This window comes from Thalassophryne amazonica, chromosome 4 (assembly GCF_902500255.1).
Source record: "Thalassophryne amazonica chromosome 4, fThaAma1.1, whole genome shotgun sequence".
Lineage (NCBI taxonomy): Eukaryota > Metazoa > Chordata > Actinopteri > Batrachoidiformes > Batrachoididae > Thalassophryne > Thalassophryne amazonica.
In genome coordinates, this window is record NC_047106.1 from 133,105,881 (window position 1) to 133,133,607 (window position 27,727).

A 27,727-nucleotide genomic window follows, 5' to 3' on the forward strand; every position below is an offset into this window, starting at 1 on the left:
TTGCCAACCTTGTTAATCATGACGGACAAGCGAGGGGCCGTGGTTCTTGATGCCGCTGTCTTGCCAATTTTCCGGTAGATCAGGGCAGCACATAAGCCAAAAAATACCAGCCCTCCTACCATGAGACCAAAAATGAATAAATCCTCGACGTCCTCAACAGAGAAAGGCACCAAGCATGCAACACGTCAAGACCCCCAAGAGTCGAGGACATAGCCCGCAGGATACGTTCCATCTGGGCAAGTAGGATCCCCCGGTCCTGACCTTCTTGTAGAAAAAATGGTGTCAATAGCGTTCAGAGACCAGCTGATCAATTCCATGGTTAATCCAATAGTAGTAAATGTAGCAGCAAAAATGGTAAATTGGCAACACTGAGACAAGGACGGCTTAACATACAGGTTGGGGTGATGCAAATGCAAAATAAAGTCCAAACAAATTTGTCTCAGCTGACCTTCACACGCATACTATGTGTGCTCTGTGGAGTGGGGCAGAGTGTCTGATTCATCCTGGTGTTCATCAGGGATGTGTTCTGGATCCTGCTTCCTTCAATATTTTCATGTTATTGATTTGTCCAGTGTTGATATGTTTTCTGTTGTTTTTTTCTTATGTATTTTTCCAGCTGGACCACGTCAGGCTGTGCGTAGTGTTTCTGTGGCTCCCCCTCATCGTGTGTCAGATTGTCTTCGCCATGGCAACAGCAGTGATGCTCGGGCAGTGAGGGCGGTATGCCTGCTTATGGGAGGGGCTGCAGCCTCCTCTGCTCTGGGCTACCTCAACTCATGCTCCCCCTCGTCTCCCCTCGCCAGCAGAGCCCTAGAGATGGCGCATAGCACAGGGGGATCCTCGGAGCTCTCCACGGATGGCTCGTTCCATGCCTGCAGCCAGGACGTCGACTCACCTCACTTCAACAGCTTTGACTTTGAGGGAGACTCTGACTTTGATGCATTTGACTGTGGAGGTTTTGCTTTTTAGTGATGGAGAGAGAGAGAGAGAGAGAGGGAGGAACTATTGTAAAAAACATGCTTTTTCATCCCCCGTATATGAAACAAAGCCACTGTTAATTAATTTTTCAGCTGTTTGGTGGATTAATGAAGGTATTCTTGCTGGTTAGATCTTGTCATTCCTGAGCCACACTCCTCCGTATCTTTGTGTTGTATCTCTCCATGCTGCAGAATAGGAAATTTTTCATTTCTAAATTATTATAATGAATCCTCTCCTATTTTTATGTCTCATCACTGTTCAAGCTTTGCAATTATTATTATTTAATAACCACCATGTACATTTTGATATGTTATCTGATGTATTCTTGAAAAAATCAAAATGATCCACACAGCACAACGCTCTCACTCAGAAAATTTTTATTAAACAGAAAAAATCAAGTAACGTTTTGGGCACCAGAAACGTTACTTGTTTTTTTTCTGTTTAATAAAAATTTTCTGAGTGAGAGCGTTGTGGCTGTGCGGATCATTTTGATGTTTTCATGGTGATATGCTGTTGATCCTGCACGTCTCTTTAGATGCTTGGGATGTGCGTGTCTCCACTGCATTATCTGATGTATTCTTGCCATTGCATTTGCCCTGCTTTTAGAAATTGTTTGAAGTGTCACGCAGTACAAAGATGAGTAAATGCTGCTGTCACCGTGACTTTGCATGTCTTTGCATCTGTGTATATTCTGGCTGTCATAGAGTGATGTGTGCACACACACACACAAAGGGGGGAGATATGAAGCAGAGATCGAACACGCTTATCTAGTGAGTGAAAGGGAATCCTTATCACTACAAGGAGGAGCCTAATGCTCAGATTGCATTTAACCTACATTTAATAAATGTGCAATAGCTACAGAAATACTGGTCATAAGTGAAAAGATTGAAAAAAAAAAAATTAAAGCAACAGAAAATTGCTAATTTTGGTTGCTGGCAAGGCAGGTCACAGGGGTTCAAATCAAATCCCTAAAAGCCACAGCTCCTGTGCGTATGGACATTGAAAGGTGCCCGTTAGGGTGCCAGATGTCCCACATTGTGCCCCAAAGAGATGGTTTCCAGCGTTGTTCTTGACAGTCAGGCTTCAGTTTTAAAAATGCGTGTTTCCTGACTGTCAAGAACAACGCCGGAAACCATGTCAATTCTTTAAATATTTAAAATTTAGCATGATGTTTGTAAATATAAGGCTAAATGTGTAAATACTTAGCATTAACTAATCTGCTGAAGTTTTAGGTTTGACAGAAATTTGATAATGTAATATTTGCCTTTTTTTTGTCCCTAATTTTTGGTCTTCATCTGTGGATCAGAAAAAAATCTAAACTGAAATATTACCAGCATTCCCATGCCAATGAAATCAAATGTGATTCTTTTTCTCCATCAAATAAACCACTTAATTATGAACATAAGGTTTAAATGTTATTATTATTATTATTATTATGAATTCCGTGTACATGACAACAAAAAGAGTTTCCAGCTGCTGGAAATTTTTCTTGTAAAAACACATAGTTCAGTCACTTCAGCTAGTAATGTGAACACAGCATAAGTTCTAAGACCTCTTTACAAATAGGCTCTCCTTTTTGCAAACGTTTTTTTCCAGGAGTGGGCAGTTTTGTTCTCTCCGGTGACATTCAAACCCATTCTTACACCTTCTCTCTCTGCTTTCCAAGGCTGCCTGCCTCGTTTGCTGGATGGTCTGCAGACCGTACCGGAGGACAGCACCTGTCCTCAGTGTCTGGTCGCGCCCAGCTTGGGATGCAGCTGAATCCTCTCAGTGTGCGGCAGGACATTTCACACAATTCAGAAACGTGCAGGAATTATAAGCCTGTATTTATACTATTATGAATGAGATGTGCATTATTTGGAAGAAAGTTGAGGTGTAACTGACTTTAGCCCACAACCCCCCACCACCACCACCTTGTCCCTTCCATTACAAAGAGGTGAACTGTTCCCCGCGCGCTCCTCCCCTTTCTTTCACCATCTCACTGCTTCTGTGCACCCGCAGCAAGCAGGGGCCTCTGAAGCTGCTCGCAGGGGGTGCCAATTTGCCATTTCTACACAAGAGTGACAAGAAAACCATTTTGTGGTGGAGATGATTTTTTTAAGTGCTCGTACCCATGGTGCCACCCTCCTATAAATGCCGTCCTGGGCGGTGGTCCGCATCGCCCATACTAAAAACCACCACTGCCACTAATCCCAGCCATAACCTCTAACCATAACAAGGCTGCACTACACACAAATACAATTTGGAATTATTAATACAGCTACATAAGAATAACCACTTCCAATTATATAATGCAACAACAGGAGTCCACAACCTCATTTCCACCAGCAGATAGAACTGACTAGAAAATAGAAACATATATTTCCACTTTGCAACATGAGATACAAAAGTGAACAATCATCTGAGTCATGTGGACAAGTGGTGAATGAGTTTTTGCAGTTTTAAAACCTGCTTTGAGCATATTCACCTCAGGTATTTAGTCAGTTTGTCTTGTCATCTGCCATTAACCTCACTTATTGTCAGTGAAAGCCAAGATTCAGGTGAAGGTGCAACAGTCAGTCACGTGTTTCACCTCTGGTATAGTGCTGGGCCCCTGTTAAATATCAACGCAAGCACTCAGAAAAACAAGCCACAAAGTATTGATCAGTCAGGCAGACTATATTAGTGTGATCTGTTCACCAGTGAGGAGACGCGCAGAAGACAGAGTGCAGACGACATGATGGAGATTTCTACCACACTGATCTTAGCAGGACTCATCATGGTTCTGTTGTTTCTGGTTAGTTTGAAGACAAGCAAGAAGTACAATCTGCCTCCAGGGCCAACTGGATTTCCTCTCATTGGAAATCTGCCACAGCTGGACAAACACAAACCTTTCAAAAGCATCCTCAAGGTGAGTTTGTCTGCCCATTTCCACTGGTATAGACTTAATTCGACAAGGTGGAAAGCATGATGGTTGATTTATTTCACTGACTTTAATTTGAAAGTCCAGCTCTCTGGATTTTCATTGCATGGATAAATGTATATTCTACAGTGGCCAATAAAGGCCACTACATTTCCAAATTAAGAAAACACTAGCAAATGCAGAAAACATTTACAAATACAAAAAACACCTGCATTAATTTAACAGCACCATCAAAAAATGTACTGCAGATTGAAAACCACTTGCAACCAAGAAATGCTCTGCAAAGCTTCACAACGCAACAGAAGGAGTGACAACACAGCTTGAGCACTCACAATATAAACAGAAGTTTCTGTCTGGAGGACTTAAATTGGACACTACTCTGCAGTGCATTGCAAAAAAATAAATAAATAAATAAATAAATAAAAGCCATTGCTATTGATATGATAACGTACACAAATGCTATTGCTATTAGTAAGACACCCATTGTTATTTAAATTACCTGTACTTCAACATTATGATGCCCCTCTTTATTAAACTGATTCTGATTCTGTTTAAAGTAACAGAATCAGAATTCTGATTCTGATTCTGTTATTTAAATTACCTGTACTTCAACATTATGATGCCCCTCTTTATTAAACTGATTCTGATTCTGTTTAAAGTAACAGAATCAGAATTCTGATTCTGATTCTGTTATTTAAATTACCTGTACTTCAACATTATGATGCCCCTCTTTATTAAACTGATTATGATTCTGTTTAAAATAACAGAATCAGAATCAGAATTCTGATTCTGTTATTTAAATTACCTGTACGTCAGCATTATGATGCCCCTCTTTATTAAACTGATTCTGATTCTGTTTAAAATAACAGAATCAGAATCAGATTCTGTAAATTTGCAGCAGATACATTATGAAAATAAGGTCATATTGTTGAAATGATGCAGATTATTTTATTTATTTTTCTGTGGGATATCCATTTTTTTTTTTTTTTTTGCATTTCTACCTGTTTTCTGCTTTAACTGGCACTGTCTTAAAAGTGTTATGGCCCCTCTCTTCCACCATATCAGTTCCACATACAAGATGTGTAAAAGTCACAGCCTTTCAAATTTCACAAAATTGACAAAATTTAGTTTCTATCGTAATCCAAGCATTATAATGTAGGTTTATTTTTGTAATAATCATGTTGCAAAATTTCAGCTCATTTTAATGCAGAAAACATATTTACCTGGGGGGTCGGGGGGGATTCTATAACAAATATCTTATTTTCCTTCTTACGGCATCTATAGGAGGAAGTGCCTGTGCACATGCATGAGATTCTGAAATTACCTTTGACCTTCCGTCAAGTGCATTCCCTGGGCATGCATACTGACGTGTAAAATCTCTTGTAAATCACTTTAGAGGTGTTATGTGGTTCATAAACAGCATTTTTAGATTTAGAAGCTTATTTTTCATTATAGAACGGCTGAGTGGATCTCTCATTTGATTGGTGGCTTGTATGTCATGTGACATGGATTATTGGTACCATTTGCCATTGTGTTTCATTGACCGTGCAATAGTTCTTTTTAACATGCAATTTTGGTGCTATATGAAATGTGCTATTGCATGCCCCGACCACCGCACATGCTCACACTACCGCTAGCTAAACATGGCGGAGTTTGTTTTGCTGGCAGACGACAATTTGAAGGAGCTAATTGACGCTGCTAATTCTTCAAACAAACACACAAAAAACTCAACAACAACAACAAAAAACAAATACACCACGCTGTAAGCCATCTGGAGGCATGAAGAACTGTTAGCATGAAAAGCTGGACAAATTTCTGATGTGATTTTTCGCTGGAGTGAGGAAAGCAAACAGCAGTCTGTACACGAAGTCAGTGGATGAAATCACGGACTACTGAGAACAATTTTGGATTCCTGTTTAAAGGTCGTGTTGGACTGTTAAGCACTAGTGATGAACACCAAAATGTAAAACCCTTTTCTGTTGTTTATAAATTAATAAAATATCAAATGACAAGGATCTATTTTTGCTGTTATATAAAACAAATAATGAATGTTTTTGCATTTTTTTCAATGGTACGAATACTTAATTCGGTGAAAGCTGGAACATACCATTGATCTCGGCTTTGCCTTGTTGAATGGTGCGCTCCAGCTTTCATCTCATGAAATATTCATACAATTGAACTCATAAACATTCATTATTTGTATACTATTTTTTACAAAATATATGATATATATATACTGTATAAGATTTATACAGAAATAAGCTGTTTCAGAGCGTTTTCCACCATCTTGGTTGACTTTGTTTGTTGTGGCTGGGGTGCCTGGCTGGCTTTTGTTTCTGTCTTCTGTTTTCTGTCTTTTGTTTTTCCTTCCAGGTGGCATGCGTTCAGGACTGAGTGGCTGTGTGGCTGAGTTATTAGGACCTCACCCTGATCACCTAAGGCTGGTCATGTGCAGCTCGTCGGGACTCACAGCTGTGGTGCATCTATATGGATTGGGGCATGGTTGCATTTAAGTCTGGAGTACACAGTGTGTATTTGCCAGAGACTCGACCTTGTGACCAGACGGGTGAGATCGACGTTTAGAGAACCATCTCATCATCATGGACGCAGAGACCGTACCAGGTTTGATGCCATGGTCTGTGAAAGAGGAGGGGGTGAGGTCTCACGCTCGTCAGCACACTTCCTGAGGTACTTTAGGTTTTGTGACAAACATGAGTACAGTCAGTAGATGTGGTGTCCCTCACACCTTATTATATTGAGCTGTTATGTTAGTCGTTTAATCAGCTTCCACTGCAGTGGAGAATTGAACTGGGTGTTCCATGCCTGCAGGGTGGGAAGCTGATTGGTGATTAAGCCAGGAAGTGTTTGCTGTTTATGTACACCTTTGAGTGGTCTCTCTGTGTGTGGAGTGGTGGACTCACATGATGGTTTCTTCTTTCACAGACTCGGTTGGTCGCGGCCACCTGGGGGGTGTCCGCGGGGTCCTTGGGTCCGAACTGTTCTGGCTCCGGACCGTTTGTGCTGCTGGGAGCGCACCGTTCTTCCACCTCGCCAGAGCGTGCACTTATTTGTTTAGCACTCACTGTTATGTCATTAAATTCTGTTATCCTTTGAACCGTGCTCTGTTTCCTTTATGCTGGGTCCTACTTCAAACGCTGGTCGGTACTCCGACTGCGTCTGACACATAACATTGTTTGAGCAAACAGCCAGCTGACGTCGCCCCACCTGTCTTTACTCTGACGGTCTGTTGCCGTGTGCTTCCCAGCATCTCTCATGTAAGTTGGGGGAAACCCCTATGTGGTCTGTGACGATGCTGTGGTCTCTACCATAGACTGTAAGGGTCGCTATCAAAATTAGTTCATGGCCATCTTTTGATTTGAAATTTTTCACCCCATCTGGGTGTCTGCAAATTTTACTTTTCTGGACGATAAGGAAAGAATGTGTTATTTGACTGAAGCCATTTGTTGGTGGTGTATTGGGGTGATCATCCATTCATTCATTCTGCAGTGTGGTCACCACAGACCGTGTGAGAAGCTGTCTGATTGAAACCATTTCTTGGAGATGTGTATTAGGGCAGGCTAGAGAACAGATACTACCTATCACATATAGGAAAAAAATCAACCTTTTTTTTTCTAGCAGAAACTTTTCCTTTAGCATTGGAATGGCAGAGATTTTCATTTAGCCACGCCTGGCTAATGTATTTTATTTAAAAAAAATTAAAAGACTTTGTTTTTTTAGTATTTCTTTACTGTTACTTTGTAATGCTGTCGTCATGGAGGAGTGCAGCAATTTCAGGAATATAATGATCCTACAGCTGAAAAAAAATTCTTGCAATAAGTAGTGTCATTTAACAAATAAAATTAATTTATAATTTAAAATTAAAATCGATCCAAAGCTTTGTGGCGGTGTCGTATCCTCCCAGTCAATCCAAAGCAGTGCGGCATTGTTGTATCCTCTCAGTCATTCCAAAGCAGTGCGTCGGTGTCGTATCCTCCCAGTCAATCCAAAGCAGTGCGGCAATGTTGTATCCTCTCAGTCAATCCAAAGCAGTGCGGCGGTGTCGTATCCTCCCAGTCAATCCAAAGCAGTGCGGCTTGTCGTATCCTCTCAGTCAATCCAAAGCCGTGCGGCGGTGTCGTATCCTCTCAGTCAATCCAAAGCCGTGCGGCGGTGTCGTATCCTCTCAGTCAATCCAAAGCCGTGCGGCGGTGTCGTATCCTCCCAGTCGATCCAAAGCCATGCGGCGTTGTCGTATGCTCCCAGTCGATCCAAAGCTGCACGGTGTATCGTATCCTCCCAGTCGATCCAAAGCCATGCGGTGTTGTCGTATCCTCCCAGTCGATCCAAAGCCGTGAGGTGGTGTCGTATCCTCCCAGTCGATCCAAAGCTACACGGTGTATCGTATCCTCCCAGTCGATCCAAAGCCATGCGGCGTTGTCGTATCCTCCCAGTCGATCCAAAGCTGCACGGTGTATTGTATCCTTCCAGTCGATCCAAAGCCGTGAGGTGGTGTCGTATCATCCCAGTCAATCCAAAGCTGCACGGTGTATCGTATCCTCCCAGTCGATCCAAAGCCATTCGAGGTGTTGTATCCTCCCAGTCGATCCAAAGCCGTGAGGTGGTGCCGTATCCTCCCAGTCAATCCATAGCCGTGCGGCCGTGTTATTTCCTCCCATTCGATCCAAAGCTGTTTCCTCCTGGCTGATTGAAAAGTGTGCTGGATCATGTGACCAGCACAGGAAAGCCTCACAGGAGTAAACCATGATGCTAAATTGTGACAAAGTAACCATAATGTGTAATCTTAAAAAATAAATAATAATAATAAATAAATGAGACACAATACATTTGCACTATCTTTCTTTTTTCACATTGCGGGTTACAAAGGAGGTGGAGACAGAAATGCTTTCGTCTGTCAACCTGGTAAAGTTCAGTCAAAAACAAGTAGTGCGCCCCCTATGATGGTATGTACAAGGGCTGTGATAAAAGTATCCGACCTTATTATTTTTTTCAAAAACCATATGGATTTGAATCATGTGTGATTACATCAGACATGCTTGAACCCTCGTGGGCATGCGAGAGTTTTTTCACGCCTGTCGGTTACGTCATTCGCCTGTGGGCAGTCTTTGAGTGAGGAGTCGCCCACCCTCTCATCGTTTTTTTCATTGTTTAGGAATGGCTCAGAGACTGCTGCTTTGTTTGATCAAAATTTTTTCAAAAACTGTAAGGCACAACTGAGTGGACACCATTCGATAAATTCAGCTGGTTTTCGGTAAAAATTTTAACGGCTGATGAGAGATTTTGGTGTGTAAGTGTCGCTTTAAGGATGGCCCACGGCGCCTGATGGCGATCTGCGCTTCGAGGCGGCGGCGTCTCGCTGTTTCAAGCTGAAAACTTCCACAATTCAGGCTCTGTTCACCCAGGTCATCGTCAGAGAACAGAGAAGTTTCAGAAGAAGTCAGCATGAGGAGTTTATTCGGACATTCCACTGTTAAAGGAGATTTTGTAATGAAAGAACGTGCGGGCAGATTCGCATGTCGGGCCGGACCCGACCGCGGGGGGTCGCGACAGGAAAAACACCTCCATTGGAAACCTTAACGGACAAGTTGGAACATGCCCAGCTGTTAAACAATTTCTCAGGTACTCACTTGTTGAAAGCCATCAAAAGCCGCCTGAATTTTACAAATGGTTTTCAACACGGAGGTGTTTTTCCTGTCGCGGCACAGACGGATTTGCGGCGTCGTCACGGAACCGACTCAGCGAATTTGCCCGCACGTTCTTTCATTACAAAATCTCCTTTAACAGTGGAATGTCCGCATAAACTCCTCATGCCGACTTCTTCTGAAACTTCTCTGATGACGTCCTGGGTGAACAGAGCCTGAAATGTGGAAGTTTTCAGCTTGAAACAGCCAGACGGATGCCACCTCCAACCGCGCCGTGCCGATCCGCTTTGTGAGCTGTCCTTAAAGCGCAAGAAACTCCACAATCTCTCATCAGCCGTTAAACTTTTTTACCGAGAACCAGCTGAATTTCTCGAATAGTGTCCACTCGGATATCCCTCACGGGTCCTGAAAAAATTTTGATAAAGCAATGCGCGCCGTCTCCAGCAGTGTCTCAGACAAAGGATTTCAGCTGAGAGAGCTGGACCAGTGCTCACTCAAAGCCTGCCCACAGGCGAATGACGTCACCGAAGCGTGAAAAAACTCACGCATGCGCACGAGGGTTCAAGCATGTCTGGTGTAATCGCATGTGATTCAAATCCATATAGTTTTTTTTTATATATATAAAACTGCCGGTTAGTTTTCTAATAGACCTCGTATGTACCTATATGTGGTTGGCAGAAGTGTGATACAAATACACCATATACTATCTTTAAAACACTAGTGTTTCAATGCCGAAATATTTTCCAGACTTCATTATCACTTCTACTGCTGTATAAAACCATACAGCAACTTAACATCTTTGGATCAGCCAGGAGGATGTGACTTAATGTTTTACTCGTACATTGCTCTTGTCCCAGTAAGTGATCAGGCTGCTCCGCGGGACATCCTGAGAATTCTTGGGTTTTCTTATATCTTGCTGCACATCACAGGTTCCTTGAGTGATGTGTGGAGTGCAGTGGTGGGCACAGCTAACCAAAAAGTTAGCTTCAGTAACTGGTAATCAGCTAACTGAAAAGGTTTCTTTTATAATGCTAAACTACCTAAAAACGTATTGGAAGCTACAGCTAACTGATAAGTTTCAATTTTGCCTCCCATACGCTTTCAGCTACTAACAAGCCAATTTTGAGATTAAACACCGCCAAAGCTTCTAATAGAATCAAAGGCGATCACAAACCCAAATAGCCAATGAGCCAGCGCTTCTGTCTTTGTGCACTCTGCCCCCTGCTGTAATAAAGCATCATTTACCCTGACAGGATACAGTGGTCCAGCAATGAGGCAGAGGTACTGAAATGGAAAGCAGGTTTGAATTATCGTTTTGATTTATAAATAAAAATATTCCAGATAGAATAACTGCATTAATGTAAACTCTGAAAATGTACAAAGTGATCTATAACACCTATTTGTTAATTTTAAAATAATGCATTAATTCTGAAGATTTGAACATTAACACACAAATGCCCAAAGGGATTATGGGTAAACTTAGCCTCCGCTCATACTTATTGGTTGATTCATTCATTCTATGTAAAAACCAACACAAGTGAATCAATGTAACATGTTGGTGTTTACAAATAAATGTGCTTTTGTAAAATATGTCATTTTTTAATTTGTAAAGAAAGAAAGAAAGAAAGAATAAAGAAAGAATATCCCGCTAGACAGCGCCTAAGCACACGTGTGATGACATCACAAATCTATCCGGTTAGGGAGACAAGGTTTCTTTCAATAACAAGAACTGTCAAAAAACTTTCTCGTGTGTGGTTGGAGTCGTGTGGCGATAGGAATAGCCTTTTGAATGCTTGAATAACGATGTCAGTTGCACAAAGAAATCAAAAAATAGTGAAAACATGTTCATTGCGCCCATGTTGGTATTTTGGCTGTTGGACTTTGCGGTGTGGTGTCATAATAACGCATCAATCAGTCGCTCCGTGTGGCATCATAACAACGGTCAGTCGTGCCGTGCGGTGTCATCACATCCGATCGGTTAGCGGCTCCGTGCGATGTCACAACAGATCAATCAGTCGCTCTGTGAGTCTGTGTGTCATAACATCCAATCTGTTAAGCCTGGTTCACATGGCAAGATAATAAGGCCCATATCGGACCCATTCTTCCCCTTCCGACAAACTTAAGGATGGCCCAACAATTGTGATGACACTAAATATAATCTTATCAGATATTCCTGTCGTGTGTGGTATGTTAAGAGCACTCTGATCTGCTTGGAAGGACGTGAGGAGCTAAATGTGACATGCAGCCAATCAGAAAGCGAGGTGTTTTACCTGGGAATGTTCGTGTGTGAAATCTGTTTGTGTGTGTTGTTTTTACCGTGTGGCTGCACACCACACACTGTACAACTAAACCTGTCAGATTTGGTGATTTTTTTTTTTATCTCCATGTGTGTGGTCTCTCAGGTTTTGGAAACCTACAGATAATTTTAAAATCCTGTGGTTGACAACACTGAGATATAACCTGTCACCAGTAGATGGCAGTGTTCTATGCCTTTTGATGCCAATTATATCACATGGCTTGAATCACATTTTAACAGACTTTCGGTTTTGCAAATACTTTTTTTTACACAAATGAAAAAAATGACATATTTTACAAAAGCACATTTGTAAACACCAACACACGTTACATTGATTCACTTGTGTTAGTTTTTACACAGAATGAATTAGTCAACCAATCAGTATGAGCGGAAGCTAAGTTTACCCATAATTTCTTTGGGCACCTGTGTGTTAATGTTCAAATCTTCAGATTTGTGCATTATTTTAAAATGAACAGATATGTGTTATATATCCACTTTGTACATTTTAAGAGTTTACATTAATGTAGTTAGGGAGGTGATGGTCTAGTGGTTAAGGTGTTGGGCTTGAGTCCAGAAGATCATGGGTTCAAATCCCCGCCTGACTGGAAAATTACTAAGGGCCCTTGGGCAAGGCCTTTAATCCCCTATTGCTCCCGGTGTGTAGTGAGCGCCTTGTATGGCAGCACCCATCGGGGTGAATGTGAGGCATAATTGTAAAGCGCTTTGAGCGTCTGATGCAGATGGAAAAGCGCTATATAAATGCAGTCCATTTACCATTTAGTTATTCTACCGTACGTCAAACCTGCTTTCCATTTCAAGACTTCTGCCTCATAGCTCAACCACTGTATGGGGTTAAGGAATAATGATTGATTGATTGATTGATTGATTGATTTGTTTGTGGCAGTTTGGCAGCCAGGCCCTTTCTGCTGGGGGCAGAGTTGAGCTCAGCTTTTCTTAGCTACGTCACTGCTGCAAAATGCATAGCAGATAACAGCACAAGGGATTATAAATGTTTTTCAAGTTACTAGCTATGTTAAAAAAAAACGTTAGCGGTCTAAAATTATTGGAACTAAATTCATCAGAAGATAATTGGTCCGATGATGATTTTAAAACTTATCTAAAAAGCTAATCTGCTAACAAAAATATTAGCTTTGATAATTATCGGATTAGCTGAACAGTGCCCACCACTGGTGGAGTGGAGAGTTGAGTGTCACAGCACAAGGAAACACAGCAAAAATCACAGACAGGAATATAGACAGTAAGGACTTTCTGTTCTGCTTTTATCATTGTTGCTCCGCAGGCTGTAGGGGTTCCTTAAGCTCACACACAAATGCAAAAAGTGCACAGATTTTATGACTGAGAAGTGCTTGGATTGTGCAGTAAATTTGCAATATCATAATTTCTTACTGTAACAAGTCGTGTTTTGCAGCTCAGTGAAACCTATGGATCTGTGATGACCATCTACCTCGGTTGGCAGCGGGTGGTGTTTCTTGTAGGATCTGAAACAGTGAAGGAGGCCATTGTGGACCAGCCAGATGACTTCAGCGGCAGAATGCCTCTTCCATTTGTGTACAAAGCGACTCGCGGCTATGGTAACACATGCAGAGTGAAATCAGTTGGCATGGAATCAAACATTCTTATGTCTTTGTATGTTTCTCTTCATCAACAAGTTCTTAGATAAAAACAGTCAAACTCAGCTTTCCATTACTGCACAAATAAAAATAATAATATGTGTATTAAGTCAGTCAGATATTTCAACATAAAATAATTTTAAAAAAATTCTCATGGGACCACTGTGTTGTCAATGCTTTTTATCCAATATTTCAGAAATTTCTGGAATTAATTTTAATGGCTTTAGTATGAGGGCAGCACGGTGGATGAGTGGTTAGCGCTGTTTGCCTCACAGCAAGATGGTCTTGGGATCGATTCCCACCTGTGACCTTTCTGTGTGGACGTTGCATGTTCTCCCCATGTTTGCATGGGTTCTCTCTGGGTGCTCCGGCTTCCTCCCACATCCAGACAAAATGCAGGTCAGGTGGATTGGAGACTTTAAAAGTGTTATTGTATTCGGCAATAACACTTTAAGTCCCTTTTGCTTTTCCCTTCTTTTTTTCCACTCGGGGATCTCCACAGCAGATCTGAAGTGGATTTGCATGTTGATTTGACACAGATATGGCCTCCTCCATCCTCCTGCGTTTTGGGTCTGATGGACAGATGTCATCACATTGCCACAGCAGGGCATTTAGCACAAACGGTTTACAGACATGCATGCGTGCTGTGGGACAGCTGGATATGAAGGGATTGTGCCGTTTAATGAAAGCATGTTGTCATATGTCCTCACTCACAAACAGCACATCAAAGAACGACACTCCGCTGCTGCACTTTAATTGCACAAGTCCAGAAAGCTCAGACAGGAGTCCTGATGTCTGATGCAACTGTAGCCAGGCTGAAAATGTGACACAGTGGGGAAAAAATTGAAAATAAATCAATCTGCCATTTTTAAATAACTTTGTATAGACATAAAGTTAACTGACTTTACATACAGAATGTTTGATCAAATTGAATTCTGGGCTGTTGGGAACTTTGAGTTTGATGTATCTACTAAGGGCATTAAATAAACGTTCTTCCATGTTACCTGTGATTAGTCAATACGCCTGATTTTTTTTTTACTTTTTGTCATCAGGTTTGGGGATCAGTAATGGAGAGCGTTGGCGCCAGTTGCGTCGTTTCACCCTATCCACACTCAGAGACTTTGGGATGGGACGGAAGAGGATGGAAGAGTGGATCCAGGAAGAGAGCCACCACCTGGTGGCTCGTATGGCTACTTATAAAGGTATGTAGGACACTTTACTTTCCACACCTCAGATTTAACACAAAAGATGATTCCGTCATCGTTGAATTTCAGTTCGTCTTGTCTGCAGCCCTTAGTGACAATGACTATTTAAAATGGATTCCTGCAGCAATACCTTTGGTAAATGAGTGCAAAACTAAACAATGCATCATCATCATCATCATCATCATCACAACAGTGAAACATTTAAGTATAAATCTATTTAAGAAATTGAACTTTGCAAAGTGAATATCTCCAAGGGAGTTAAAATCCACCAACCGACAAAGGACAGTTTGAAAACTCAGGGTTGCTGACTTTTGTGTTGTGACATCATAAGGTAGGCCATGTCAGGTTCTGCCCTGGCTCAGGGTTCCTGCGTAATTCACTGCGTAATTTCCACTGTGGATTTCTGGTTTTATTTTTCATATGTTTATACTTTGTCATTTAAGTCTCAGTTTGGTTTGGTTCATTGCTGTAGTTTGTTATGCTTTAGTCACGGGTCTCATTCTTTGGTTATCATTTATTTTGTAGTCAATCATTTATTTATGGTCTTTTGTTAATGATTATGTGTTCACTAGTTTTATTTCTTATTTAACTTCAGTGTCTTATTGTCTGGGTTTGTTTAATTTTTCATTGCATTATTCTGTAGTCGCCGGTTGTGCGTTCTGTTCATCATTTATTCTCTGTTTAACCAGTAGTTTGTTTGCCACTTTTATTGTATTTACGTTTCTGTATCAGCCAGTATCAGTTCCGCTCTAGTTTAAGTTATCATTAGTTTTCTTGTTTTCCACTTTTTGACTTGTGTTAGTTCTTATTTGTGCCCCTTTTGTTTTGTTCACGTTTATTATGGTTTGTCAAGTCATGTTTTGCACCATTGTTTTTTCTGTCACTTAGTTATCACTGCACTCTCTTGCCTTCCACACACCTGCACCTCATCACACCCTAATTCTGTTCCTTATTTAAGCCCTCAGTTTCACAGCTCACTGCCTGACTGTTGACTTCGTTCATGCTCTGGCCTTTTGTTCATGTTCTGCTATACTCCTCGATGCCGTGTGTACGAACCCAGCTCGGTTTTTGGACCACGTCCCAGCCTGTACCATGTCTGATACTTCTGCCTCCATGTCTGACTACCTGTGCACCGAATCCATTGCCTGGTTACAAGTTAAAGCCTTTAATTCATCTCAACCAACTATGTCTGTGAGTCTACTGCTACCTGTGTCACTACTAGTCCTGAGAGAACAATCAGGCCAGTACCAGGAGGCCACAGACTCAGATCCAGAAATAAACATGTCAGCAATTAAAGAGGTATTCGCTGACATTAAATTATTTTTTGCAACCCCAATTCCAATGAAGTTGGGATGTTGTGTAAAATGTAAATAAAAATGGAATACAATGATTTGCAAATCCTCTTCAACCTATAATCAATTGAATACACCACAAAGACAAGATATTTATCAAACTGATAAACTTTATTGTTTTTGTGCAAATATTTGCTCATTTTAATATGGATGCCTTCAACAAGTTTCAAAAAAGTTGGGACAACAAAAGAGTTGGAAAGTTAATGAATGCTCAAAGAACACCTGTTTGGAACATTCCACAGGTGAACAGGTTAATTGGAAACAGGTAAGTGTCAAGATTGGGTATAAAAGGAGCATCCCCAAAAGGCTTAGCCATTCACAAGCAAAGATGGGTTGAAGATCACCACTTTGTGAACAACTGCATGAAAAAATAGTCCAACAGTTTAAGAACAATGTTTCTCAACATTCAATTGCAAGGAACTTAGGGATTCCATCATCTACAGTCCATAATATTATCAGAAGATTCAGAGAATGTGGAGAACTTTCTACACATAAGCGGCAAGGCCGAAAACCAACATTGAATGCTCGTGACCTTTGATCCCTCAGGCGGCACTGCATTAAAAACCAACATCATTATGTACAGGATCTTACCACGTGGCCTCAGGAACACTTCAGAAAACCATTGTCAGTTAACACAGTTCATCACTACATCTACAAGTGCAAGTTAAAACTTTACCATGCAAAGTGAAAGCCATACATCAACAACATCCAGAAACCCCGCCGCCTTCTCTGGGCTCAAGCTCATTTGAAATGGACAGACACAAAGTGGAAAAGTGTGCTATGGTCTTTTGAGTCCACATTTCAAATTGTTATTGGAAATCATGGACGTCGTGTCCTCTGGACAAAAGAGGAAAAAAACCATCCAGATTGTTATGAGCACAAAGTTCAAAAGCCAGCATCTGTGATGGTATGAGGGTGTGTTAGTGCCCATGACATGGGCAACTTACACATCTGTGATGGCACCATCAATGCTGAAAGGTACATCCAGGATTTGGAGCAACACATGCTGCCATCCAAGCAACGTCTTTTTCAGGGATGTCCCTGCTTATTTCAGCAAGACAATGCCAAGAAACATTCTGCACGTGTTACAACAGTGTGGCATCATAGTAAAAGAGTGCAGGTACTAGAATGGCCTGCCTGCAGTCCAGACCTGTCGCCCATTGAAAATGTGTGGCGCATTATGAAGCGCAAAATACAACAAAGGAGACCCCGGACTGTTGAACAACTGAAGTCATACATCAAGCAAGAATGGGAAAGAATTCCACCTACAAAGCTTCAACAATTAGTGTCCTCAGTTCCCAAATGCTTATTGAGTGTTGTTAGAAGGAAAGGTGATGTAACACAGTGGTAAACATACCACTGTCCCAGCTTTTTTGAAACATGTTGCAGGCATCCATTTCAAAATGAGCAAATATTTGCACAAAAACAATAAAGTTTATCAGTTTGATAAATATCTTGTCTTTGTGGTGTATTCAGTTGAATATAGGTTGAAGAGGATTTGCAAATCATTGTATTCTGTTTTTATTTACATTTTACACAACGTCCCAACTTCATTGGAATTGGGGTTGTACTCCAATCGAATATAATTTAATCATTTCACCCTCTGATTGGGCATTTTACAAAAGTGTGTTTGTGCGTGTGTGTGTATGTAGAGAGAGAGAGAAAAAAATGTCATGAAATACAAATTAACAAAAGCGCACATGCGCACACACACATGCACACACAGTCTAAATACTGAGTATATACAAAACAGATCAGAAAAGAATGTAGGAGTGCTGCTCCTGGATTTATCAGCCGGGTTCTTTTAATCTTTATCTCCTTCTGGCAGCAAAGTCCAAAATGTAAATGTACCAGACTGTTACATAACCTACAAAACACATTTGTCATTACAGACGTAACCTAATGGAGCTGTGGTGTGTGCAAGATTGTGTGTGTGTGTTTTTAAATGTCATCTGTTTATTTTGTAGCTAAATTAATTCATTTTCTATACTTGATTTTTTTTCCATTTCAGGCTCACAGGGTCACAGGTAAGACTGAGTAATTGGGGTATACCACGGATGGGACGCCAGTCTGTCGCAGTGCCATTTAATAAAACACGACACAGATCATTTATTGACTGATTTGTGACCAATATTGAGGACTTCAGGTTTCTGGTTGTTAAGCTGCAGAAATTTGAGTCAGTGTGCATTTTACATATTCAACAATGTAAAACAAACATTAGTTGTTGACTTCACTTTGCAGCATTTTTACATGAATCAAATCAAATCAAATCAATTTTATTTATATAGCGCCAAATCACAACAAACAGTTGCCCCAAGGCGCTTTGGATTATTATAACAACGGAATTCATCATAAAGCCAGAAAGCTGCAGATATTACAAAGCAGGACAGAGGTTACGTCACAGTGGATTGGAAGCTCACTGGCAGACTGTTAGGTGGACTGTCTAAATATGAGATGCAGTCTCTGATATTTTGACCAAAATCTATTTGGTACAATGACATATGATTGATTGTGCTTATCATGTGTGGGTGTGTGTGCTTGAGAGAACAGGGTTTTTTTTTAATCAGATTTGGACAGTACTCTGTGGAATAACTGAGGGTCAATCAAGGACAAAGATATTTGATTTTGAGCAGAATTGGTAAAGTGGTGAGGTTGCGTGCCATAGTCAATCCAAATGTTTGTTGGGTACTTGAACTCATTCTCTGCCTCACCTAGAAAATGTCACAGGAGAAAGATTGTGCTTGTTGTGGGTATGCTTGTCTGTGCACTTTTCTGTATGTATTCGGTTGCTGGATTCTTTTAGCATTACGAGGTCTGTTAGAAAAGTATCCAAGCTTTTTATTTTTTTCAAAAACCATATGGATTTGAATCACGTGTGATTGCATCAGCCAAGCTTGAACCTTCATGCGCATGCGTGAGTTTTTTCACACGTGAAAAACGCGTGAAAAAACGTTTATGGTCTATGTAAAATGGTCTATGCAAAACGCATAGACCATTTTGTATATATTGTTCAAAATGTGCATTTGTGCTTATTGTTTGAACCTTGTTGTTGTACAGTCTTTCACATAAGACCTCAAATTACCTTTATAAAGTGTCAAAACAGTTGTTTATCATAGTTTGCTGTGTGTTTTGAATAAACGTACGTGGAAAATTATTTTTCGCTTTATTTTTTCCTTGCCTATTTTGGATTGTAAACCTTTATTACACTTATAAAACACAACAAAAACATATATATTCTGAAAGCACATGTTGTCCTGAAAAAAAGAGACATAAAACTTGATTGTGGGATGCAGGGAGAGCTGTTAACAGCAGTATAGTGCAGCAGATAAATTCGTTTTTTCAGTGAAATACTTCACTTATACAAAGAAACATGAAATTTTCTACACATCTTCATAGGTTAAGTAATCATTTTCACTGGATGGCCACTCAAAATTTCAAGATGGCTGCTGTTTTTCAAGATGGCCGTCATGAAGTTTTGATCATGTCAATTATGCCGTCCTGGCCATGTATTTGAGTTTCTTTGTTGGTTTTATAGAGCCTATGCAATGTCAGTTGGCAAAAGCATTGTGTTTTTTTCTTAAAATTTGGAAAAGCACACATGAAACAAGATGGCCGACAATATGGCCGTCAAAATCATTAGTTGTCATATTTAATTTGAAAATAAATATTCGCTTCTAAAATGTGAGAATGTTCTATGACAGTCATTCTAGCACATACATTTCTGACCATTTATTGATATCTTTGTATAATCTAGACAGTAGTTTTAGTGATCTATGTAGTTGGAAGGAGTGAATGTCAGTGCACAACCAGGGCACACTGGTGACTTCACTGCTGTGAAACTCAGCATGCGGTTCAGTGTCAGCTAATCTTACTTTACTAATGCTCCACCTGGCTTTACTAACTCCCAATATGGTAGAAAAGTACTAGTTGTAGTGTAGTTTAGCATAGCTTAGTTTCCCAAATGCTGTCTAACAGCCCCATATCAACTAGCTTGTAGAATGTAGTTGGTATATTTAGTTAGACAGCCGCACCTGAATTGACAGGATGTGCCAGCGCGGGAGAGCCGAGCCAAGGGTAAGTGGGACTATGCATGGTGTGTCCATGTACTTACCCGGATGGTGTACAGATCACACGGGACTTAAATGGCACTGGATGAATGATCGGGCTAGGTGTAGGTTACCCGAACCTAGTTGTATCCCATACATCAATGTGCATATGAGACTAAGGTGGTAAAAGGATAGCCCCTCGGCCTTAGTTTAATCATCGCAAATTCAGTTCAGGTGCAGGTATAGAGGCCACACTGCGACAAAACATGGCCAAATACCTGTAAGCTGTCTCCTGAATGAGTTTATGATTTTTGTATGGGTTTGCTGAGTTAGTCGGCCTAATGTCTTTTGGAAAAGGACACATCTTCCTATCTGGCCTGAAGTTTTTTTTCAGCTGCAAACCCACAAGCCACATAAATGAGCTCATACTTTTTTTTTTATTGATCTTCATTTGCTTATACTTACAGAATACAATTAAAATAGCACAAAGTGAAAGTGGTAAATATATTTTTCTTCCAAAAGGTGCACTAAATCAAATCATTGTCCGGCAAGACTGCCACTCATACAGTGCATATTTACCAGCTTGTAACTGCAAAACTGAGCCAGTGTTACAATGATGCACATCTGGATCAGTTCTATTTTCCCTAGATATCTATAGTCCATCTTTTCATTTATGAATTCTGAAAATATTTCATGACAGGCAGAGATTGCATCTATAGGTATCTCACAACTCTTGCATTCAAAATAATTTAGGATACGTCAACGCCGTAACGGAACTAAAATTCCAGCCTTATAATTTGGAGTTTTCAATGCATTGTTCTGATTTGCTTCTATCTTCTTTATTACCACCATACATTTGTGCATCATATATAGCAATACAAATCCTAGAAACAAGTTCTCTTACCAGACAAACAAAAAAGAAAGTTTTCTGTCGTGAAAGGGATTTTAGAGATTTTTCTCATAGCAAAAGGGTCCCTCGATGTTCATTTTGTTAAATATAATTCATCATAATGAAAAATATATTACTTCTGACTTATTAAATTAACTGTTCTGCAAAGTGGAACAGGAATGGAACACTTGAATGTGTATTTTTTTTATATGTATACGTATAAAATAAAAATAAAATGTAAAAATAAAATAAAATGTATACATATACATATGTACGAGGTCTATTAGAAAAGTATCCGACCTTATTATTTTTTTCAAAAACCATATGGATTTGAATCACATGTGATTACATCAGACATGCTTGAACCCTCGTGGGCATGCGAGAGTTTTTTCACGCCTGTCGGTTACGTCATTCGCCTGTGGGCAGTCTTTGAGTGAGGAGTCGTCCACCCTCTCGTCGTTTTTTTCATTGTTTAAGAATGGCTCAGAGACTGTTGCTTTGTTTGATAAAAATTTTTTCAAAACTGTAAGGCACAACTGAGTGGACACCATTCAATAAATTCAACTGGTTTTCGGTAAAAATTTTAACGGCTGATGAGAGATTTTGGTCTGGTAGTGTCGCTTTAAGGACGGTCCACGGCGCCTGACGGCGATCTGCGCTTCGAGGCGGCAGCGTCTCGCCGTTTCAAGTTGAAAACTTCCACATTTCAGGCTCTGTTGACACAGTAAGTCGTCAGAGAACAGAGAACTTTCAGAAGAAGTCGGCATGAGGAGTTTATTCGGACATTCCATTGTTAACGGTCATTTTGTAATGAAAGAACGTGCGGGCAGAGTCGCATGTCGGGCTGGACCTGACCGCGGGGGGTCGCGGCAGGAAAAACACCTCCGTTGGAAATCTTAACGGGCAAGTTGGAACATGCCCAAGCTGTTAAACAATTTCTCAGTTACTCACTTGTTGAAAGCCATTAAAAGCCGCCTGAATTCTACAAATGGTTTTCAACACGGAGGTGTTTTTCCTGTCGCGGCGCACACAGATTTGCCGAGTCGTCACGGAAACGACTCGGCGAATTTGCGCGTACGTCTTTCATTAAAAAAATGTCCTTAAACAGTGGAATGTCCGCATAAATTCCTCATGCCGGCCTCTTCTGAATCTTCTCTGGTCTCTCACGATGTCCTGGGTGAATTAAGCCTTAAATTAGGATGTTTTCAGCTCGAAACAGGCCGACGACAGCGCCTGGAAGCGCTGCAGGACGTCCCGCTCTGTGGGAAGTCCTTACACCGACAGAAACACCCCATAATCTCTCATCAGCCGTTAAATTTTTCACAGAAAACCAGCTTAATTTCTCGAATAGTGTCCACTCGGATATTCCTCACAGGTCCAGAAAAAATTTTGATAAAGCAACGCGCGCCGTCTCGAGCAGCGTGTGAAACAAAGGAATTCAGCCGAGAGGGCGGGACCACATCTCACTCAAGGCCTGCCCACAGGGAAATGACGTCACCGACACGCGTGAAAAAACTCACGCATGCGCACGAGGGTTCAAGCATGATTGGTGTAATCGCATGTCATTCAAATCCATATAGTTAAAAAAAAATAAAAGGGTCGGTTTATTATCTAAGAGACCTCGTATATGTATATGATGCATTGGTGTGGAAGTGTGGCATTTCCTAGTGACGGCATACCGCTGAGCGTGAAACCCCTACATGTCCTCCAGTGTGATAAACACAGCGGAGGAAGAAAGCACAGTGGAAGTTTGTGTGTTAGAAGAGAATAGAATAGCATTCTTTATTTTCCAGATGTACAGCATTTATACAAATTGATAAACAATGGGGAAGGAAACGCTTGATCATTTGTATATGATCAGGAACAGGTGGTGACTTGCCACCCGCGGTTCGTGGGTGGCATGAAGGAGATCTTTAATGTCTGGATCAAGTGCACGTTGCGCCCCGGCGTGTTAACATGCCAGACATGGGACATGAAAAGGCATTAACATGTATGAAGCAGGAGCAGACAGGAGGTCGCCACCCGGACCAGAGTTCTGTCGGCAGACACTAATTTGCATAGGATACAGATTTTTGTGACAAGCAGGAAAAAATACAATGAAATCACATATGACTTTGTGCTTGGGGACTTAAAGGTGCTTATGGTGAATTTGTGTCTCAAACGGTGTAGCTTGGTCACTACAATACAATCTAATCACAAGGAGCAGTGGGCAGCAACAGTCCGGTGGCCAAGGTCCAACTCCAGATATGGAGATGCTGCCTTGGTCAGGGGCAGAGAAAGAAGCAGAAGCTAAAGAAACATGTTTTTTATTGTGGGACCTGGCAGGATATGATACCAGGAGTTTTTTGCTGTGAGAAAATGCTGCTAACCACTAAGTAGCCATGCTGCCAATGATATAATATTATACAAATGAGTCTAAACAACAATTTTCCTTTGTTTTCAGGAAAAAGTTTTGATCCCAGCAACATGTTGAGCTGCACTGTGTCCAATGTGATTTGCTGTATGGTGTTTGGTGAACGCTTCAGCTACGACGACAAGCAGTTTGTGCGCCTCCTCAACATACTCACAGAAATTCTCAAGTTTGGAAGCAGCCCTCTGGGTCAGGTAAGTGGATATGTTCAGACACTGATGGTCCACAGACATCGTAATAATAAGTCTAGTCTGGGAGCACACACTGGTGCCTCAATTCGCTGCACCCAAGACACCATGCAGCCACCTGTGTTCTTGATGGCAACCACCAACACAGACAATAAGTCCATCCCCACCCGCTGGAAAATATCTGTCGTAGCTCAGGCACCTATGCGCTGGATCATGCATAGTGAAAGACACCGCATGGCCAAAATGTTGATGCTGATGCTCCCTCACAGATGATGGAGTGAAGCAGAGTCAAATCTAGGCTCTGGAAATTTCACGTTTGTTTTAAAGAAAATCTCCCTCTATTGCCCTGAAGCTGTAAAACTGGTGACACAACACACAAAACTTGCATTGTGTAAAGTTCAACCACAGAAACCATGGATGCTCAAGAAGACAATACAATCCTATATCTTAAATGCATTACAAAGGCATTGCTGTGGAAGCAGAGGGTACGGATACTGGACTGGTCTGCCTGTAGTCCTGACCAGACTGCAATACAGAATGTATGGAGAATTGTGAATGAACCCATACTCTCACACACCGTAAAATGTGTTTGCAGGAAGAATGGGTAACACTTGAAATGCTTGGTATCCTCAATGCCGAAACATTTTTTAAGTCTTGTGAAAAGGAATGTCAACATTACAAATTGTAAATGCTTTAGCACCCAAACTTTTTCTGATTTGGGACTGTATTATAAGGGCCCCTTCACACATAACATGAAAGACACAGAACATGGTTCCCAAACATTAAATGGAGAACCACAAACCATCCACCTGCTGTTGTGAGGGACGTGCAATCGCACAGGCATGCACTACACAACGGCGACGGTTTCGTGCACGTACACGAACACAGTGCAAGCAGCTGGGACGTGTTGCACCATATCTTGGTGGAAATCTTGGAGTCATTTTTGATCAAGATATGTCCTTCAATGCGCATATTAAGCAAATATGTAGGACTGCTTTTTTGCATTTGCGCAGTATCTCAAATTAGAAAGGTCTTGTCTCAGAGTGATGCTGAAAAGCTAATTCATGCATTTATTTCTTCTAGAAATAGTCTTGAGATCAGAAGGAATCTTGAGATCAGAAGGAATGTTAAGAACAGTGCTGGAGGGGAGAGCAGATGGAAAGAGAGCTAGAGGAAGGAAGAGGTTGGCAATGCTGGACAACATACAAGAAGGGCGTGGCTATCACATCATAAAGGAGATGGTGATGGATCAAGAGAGATGGTGTGCGGTTGTGCATGCTGGACCTGCACAAGAGCAGACCACCTAAGAGAGAGATTTCTTCTAGGCTGGACTACTGTAATTTATTATTATCAGGTTGTCCTAAAAGTTCCCTGAAAAGCCTTCAGTTAATTCAAAATGCTTCAGTTAATTCAAAATGCTGCAGCATCACCCATATTGGCCTCTCTTCATTGGCTCCCTGTTAATTCCAGAATAGAATTTAAAATTCTTCTTCTTACTTATAAGGTTTTGAATAATCAGGTCCCATCTTATCTTAGGGACCTCTTAGTACCATATCATCCCAATAGAGCGCTTCGCTCTCAGACTGCAGGCTTACTTGTAGTTCCTAGGGTTTGTAAGAGTAGAATGGGAGGCAGAGCCTTCAGCTTTCAGGCTCCTCTCCTGTGGAACCAGCTCCCAATTCAGATCAGGGAGACAGACACCCTCTCTACTTTTAAGATTAGGCTTAAAACTTTCCTTTTTGCTAAAGCTTATAGTTAGGGCTGGATCAGGTGACCCTGAACCATCCCTTAGTTATGCTGCTATAGACTTAGACTGCTGGGGGGTTCCCATGATGCACCCACTGTTTCTTTTTATTCACCTGTTGCTCTGTATGCACCACTCTGCTTTTAATCATTAGTGATTGATCTCTGCTCTCTTCCACAGCATGTCTTTTTTTCCTGATTCTCTCCCCTCAGCCCCAACCAGTCCCAGCAGAAGACTGCCCCTCCCTGAGCCTGGTTCTGCTGGAGGTTTCTTCCTGTTAAAAGGGAGTTTTTCCTTCCCACTGTCGCCAAGTGCTTGCTCAAAGGGGGTCGTTTTGACCGTTGGGGTTTTTCTGTAATTATTGTATGGCTTTTGCCTTACAATATAAAGCGCCTTGGGGCAACTGTTTGTTGTGATTTGGCGCTATATAAATAAAATTGATTTGATATCACGCCGCTAATGTGGACAAAAATAAACTAAAAACCAGCTGTATAATTAGTGAAAATCACTGGGTTAATATCAATAATAAATAAAAGGGGGCGCAATCCAGAACCCTACGGTTAAATAAAAAAATATATGCCACTCGTGAGATTCGAACCTGCAATTTACAAAAGCTCAGATTACCAGAAAGGAACTCCACCACTGCACTACAATCACTGTCTTATAAGAGGAGCATAAAATGCCATCAACAAGCAGATAAATGTTTTTTGTTTTTTTTTTTTGAAGAGAAAAAAGCACCATAATAACTGACAAAATGGCATTTGTTACGGTGTATTTTTGGTAATTCGTGAGTGACAGTGGCGTATTAGTGGTGCTGTTGGCTTATGTACACGTGCGGTACACATGCATGCGACATTTGTGTTGCTTTTTGCAATGCCACACTTGTGGGGGCACTTAGACAAATTTCACATCCAGCTCGAAAGTGATTGTCAGCTCACTATTTTCGTGCTAACAGGGCGAATGGCCATACATTTTCTAAGTGTCAAGCAAGCAGTGTTAAATGTTTGTTTGTGTCACCTGGAATTTGGCCAACACCTGCTGTGAGAGGGATCGAATGGGCTCTCACTGGGCACTCTCTGTCTTTCACTGGTGTGCTCTTTCGTATGCTAGTCTGCTTCAATCATGTTATGTGTGAAGGTCCCCTAAATACAGTTATCTTAAAATGCAAAATACACTTTGCTGTACATTTTGGACTTTTCAATAATTGTTTAAACATCCTGATGACATCGATACATCCTAATCAACTCTACAATATGTTTCTTTTCTTTCCCACAGATATACAATATCTTTCCCTGGCTGTTAGAATACCTGCCTGGCCACCAGCAAACTGTTTTTGCCATGTTGGAGGAGGTGCGAGCATTTATTAAGGTCAAGATCCAAGAGCACAAAAACACTTTAGACTCAACCTCTCCAAGAGACTACATTGACTGTTTCCTCATCCGTATGAATCAGGTAATTAGTGCTTTGTTTATGACCTTATAACACAAAAAGTGCTCAAAGTGTTCTACCTGAAGACTTTAACTATCATTCAGGTTGTCCCTAAATAGAGAGAGAAACAACCAAATACATTTTGATTTTTGATAAAAATCTTTTAACATACATCTATATTATAAAAGCCAAGTGGCCTCTCTGTGCATGCGTACGTGTGTATGGCTTCAATCACGGAGAAACTGGGGAGGGCTGACATTTGCTGTTTGGTATGCTTATGTGTTTTGGGACAAGGATGAACAATGCGAAAACAGAAAGTTGATAGGACTAATATTTTTGGACAAATTATCGATATTAGCGAACAAGTCAAAAATGGACTTTATGTTGCAATGCACCATGGGAGTTTGGGGTTTTAAATGTTATTGTGGTTCATGTTACTTTAACAGTGTTGTTAGTGTTATTGATTTATTGTGTTTTTTGTAATTCAGTTGGTGTAGTCAGAATAGTTAAGTGTCTTTTTTTTAATATTTATTTCATTCATTTAAAAGAAAAAAACAGAAAAGCAGAAATAAAACATTACAAACCATTGAATGAAAAGGAGCAGATTGGAAGAACAAGTCTTATATATTCTGCCCCTTTTTTACAATACAATCTTACAATATCAAACATCATTAATCGACATAATATAACAGATTACATTTCTATGACTTTGTCACATGCCACCGATTTATTTCATAATTTTAACATTATTAAAAAGACTACATCCCTAACAGATTACATTTTAAACTTCAAACATTCTAATCACTATTAACAGATTACATTTTTGGCTTTGTCACAGCCCACTGACTTATTTCATAGTTTTATACTTACGAAATACATCAAGTTTAATACGTTTTTAAAATAATTTAAGCAACCTTGATTCTTTGATTTCTTTGTTGTGGTTGTTCCATAATTTTACACCATTCACTGCAATACTCCGTTCCTTTATCTTGGTTCCG

The 27,727-nt window shown here is 40.8% G+C and overlaps 2 protein-coding genes across 2 annotated transcripts in view; both read left to right on the top strand.

Moving 5' to 3' along the window:
• LOC117509297 overlaps positions 1–1,007 on the top strand; it is a 51,100-nt gene extending 50,093 nt beyond the window's left edge. The window contains exon 5 of the mRNA XM_034168968.1: positions 617–1,007. Coding sequence (XP_034024859.1) covers positions 617–969 — 353 coding nt within the window. The 3' untranslated portion in view covers positions 970–1,007. The remainder of the gene's footprint in view (positions 1–616) is intronic.
• A 2,350-nt stretch (positions 1,008–3,357) lies between these two features.
• Positions 3,358–27,727, top strand: part of LOC117508768 (cytochrome P450 2F3) — a 54,246-nt gene continuing 29,876 nt past the window's right edge. The window contains exons 1-5 of the mRNA XM_034168598.1: positions 3,358–3,868; positions 13,266–13,428; positions 14,520–14,669; positions 23,403–23,563; positions 26,577–26,753. Of these exons, the coding sequence (XP_034024489.1) occupies positions 3,695–3,868; positions 13,266–13,428; positions 14,520–14,669; positions 23,403–23,563; positions 26,577–26,753 (825 nt within the window). The 5' untranslated portion in view covers positions 3,358–3,694. The remainder of the gene's footprint in view (positions 3,869–13,265; positions 13,429–14,519; positions 14,670–23,402; positions 23,564–26,576; positions 26,754–27,727) is intronic.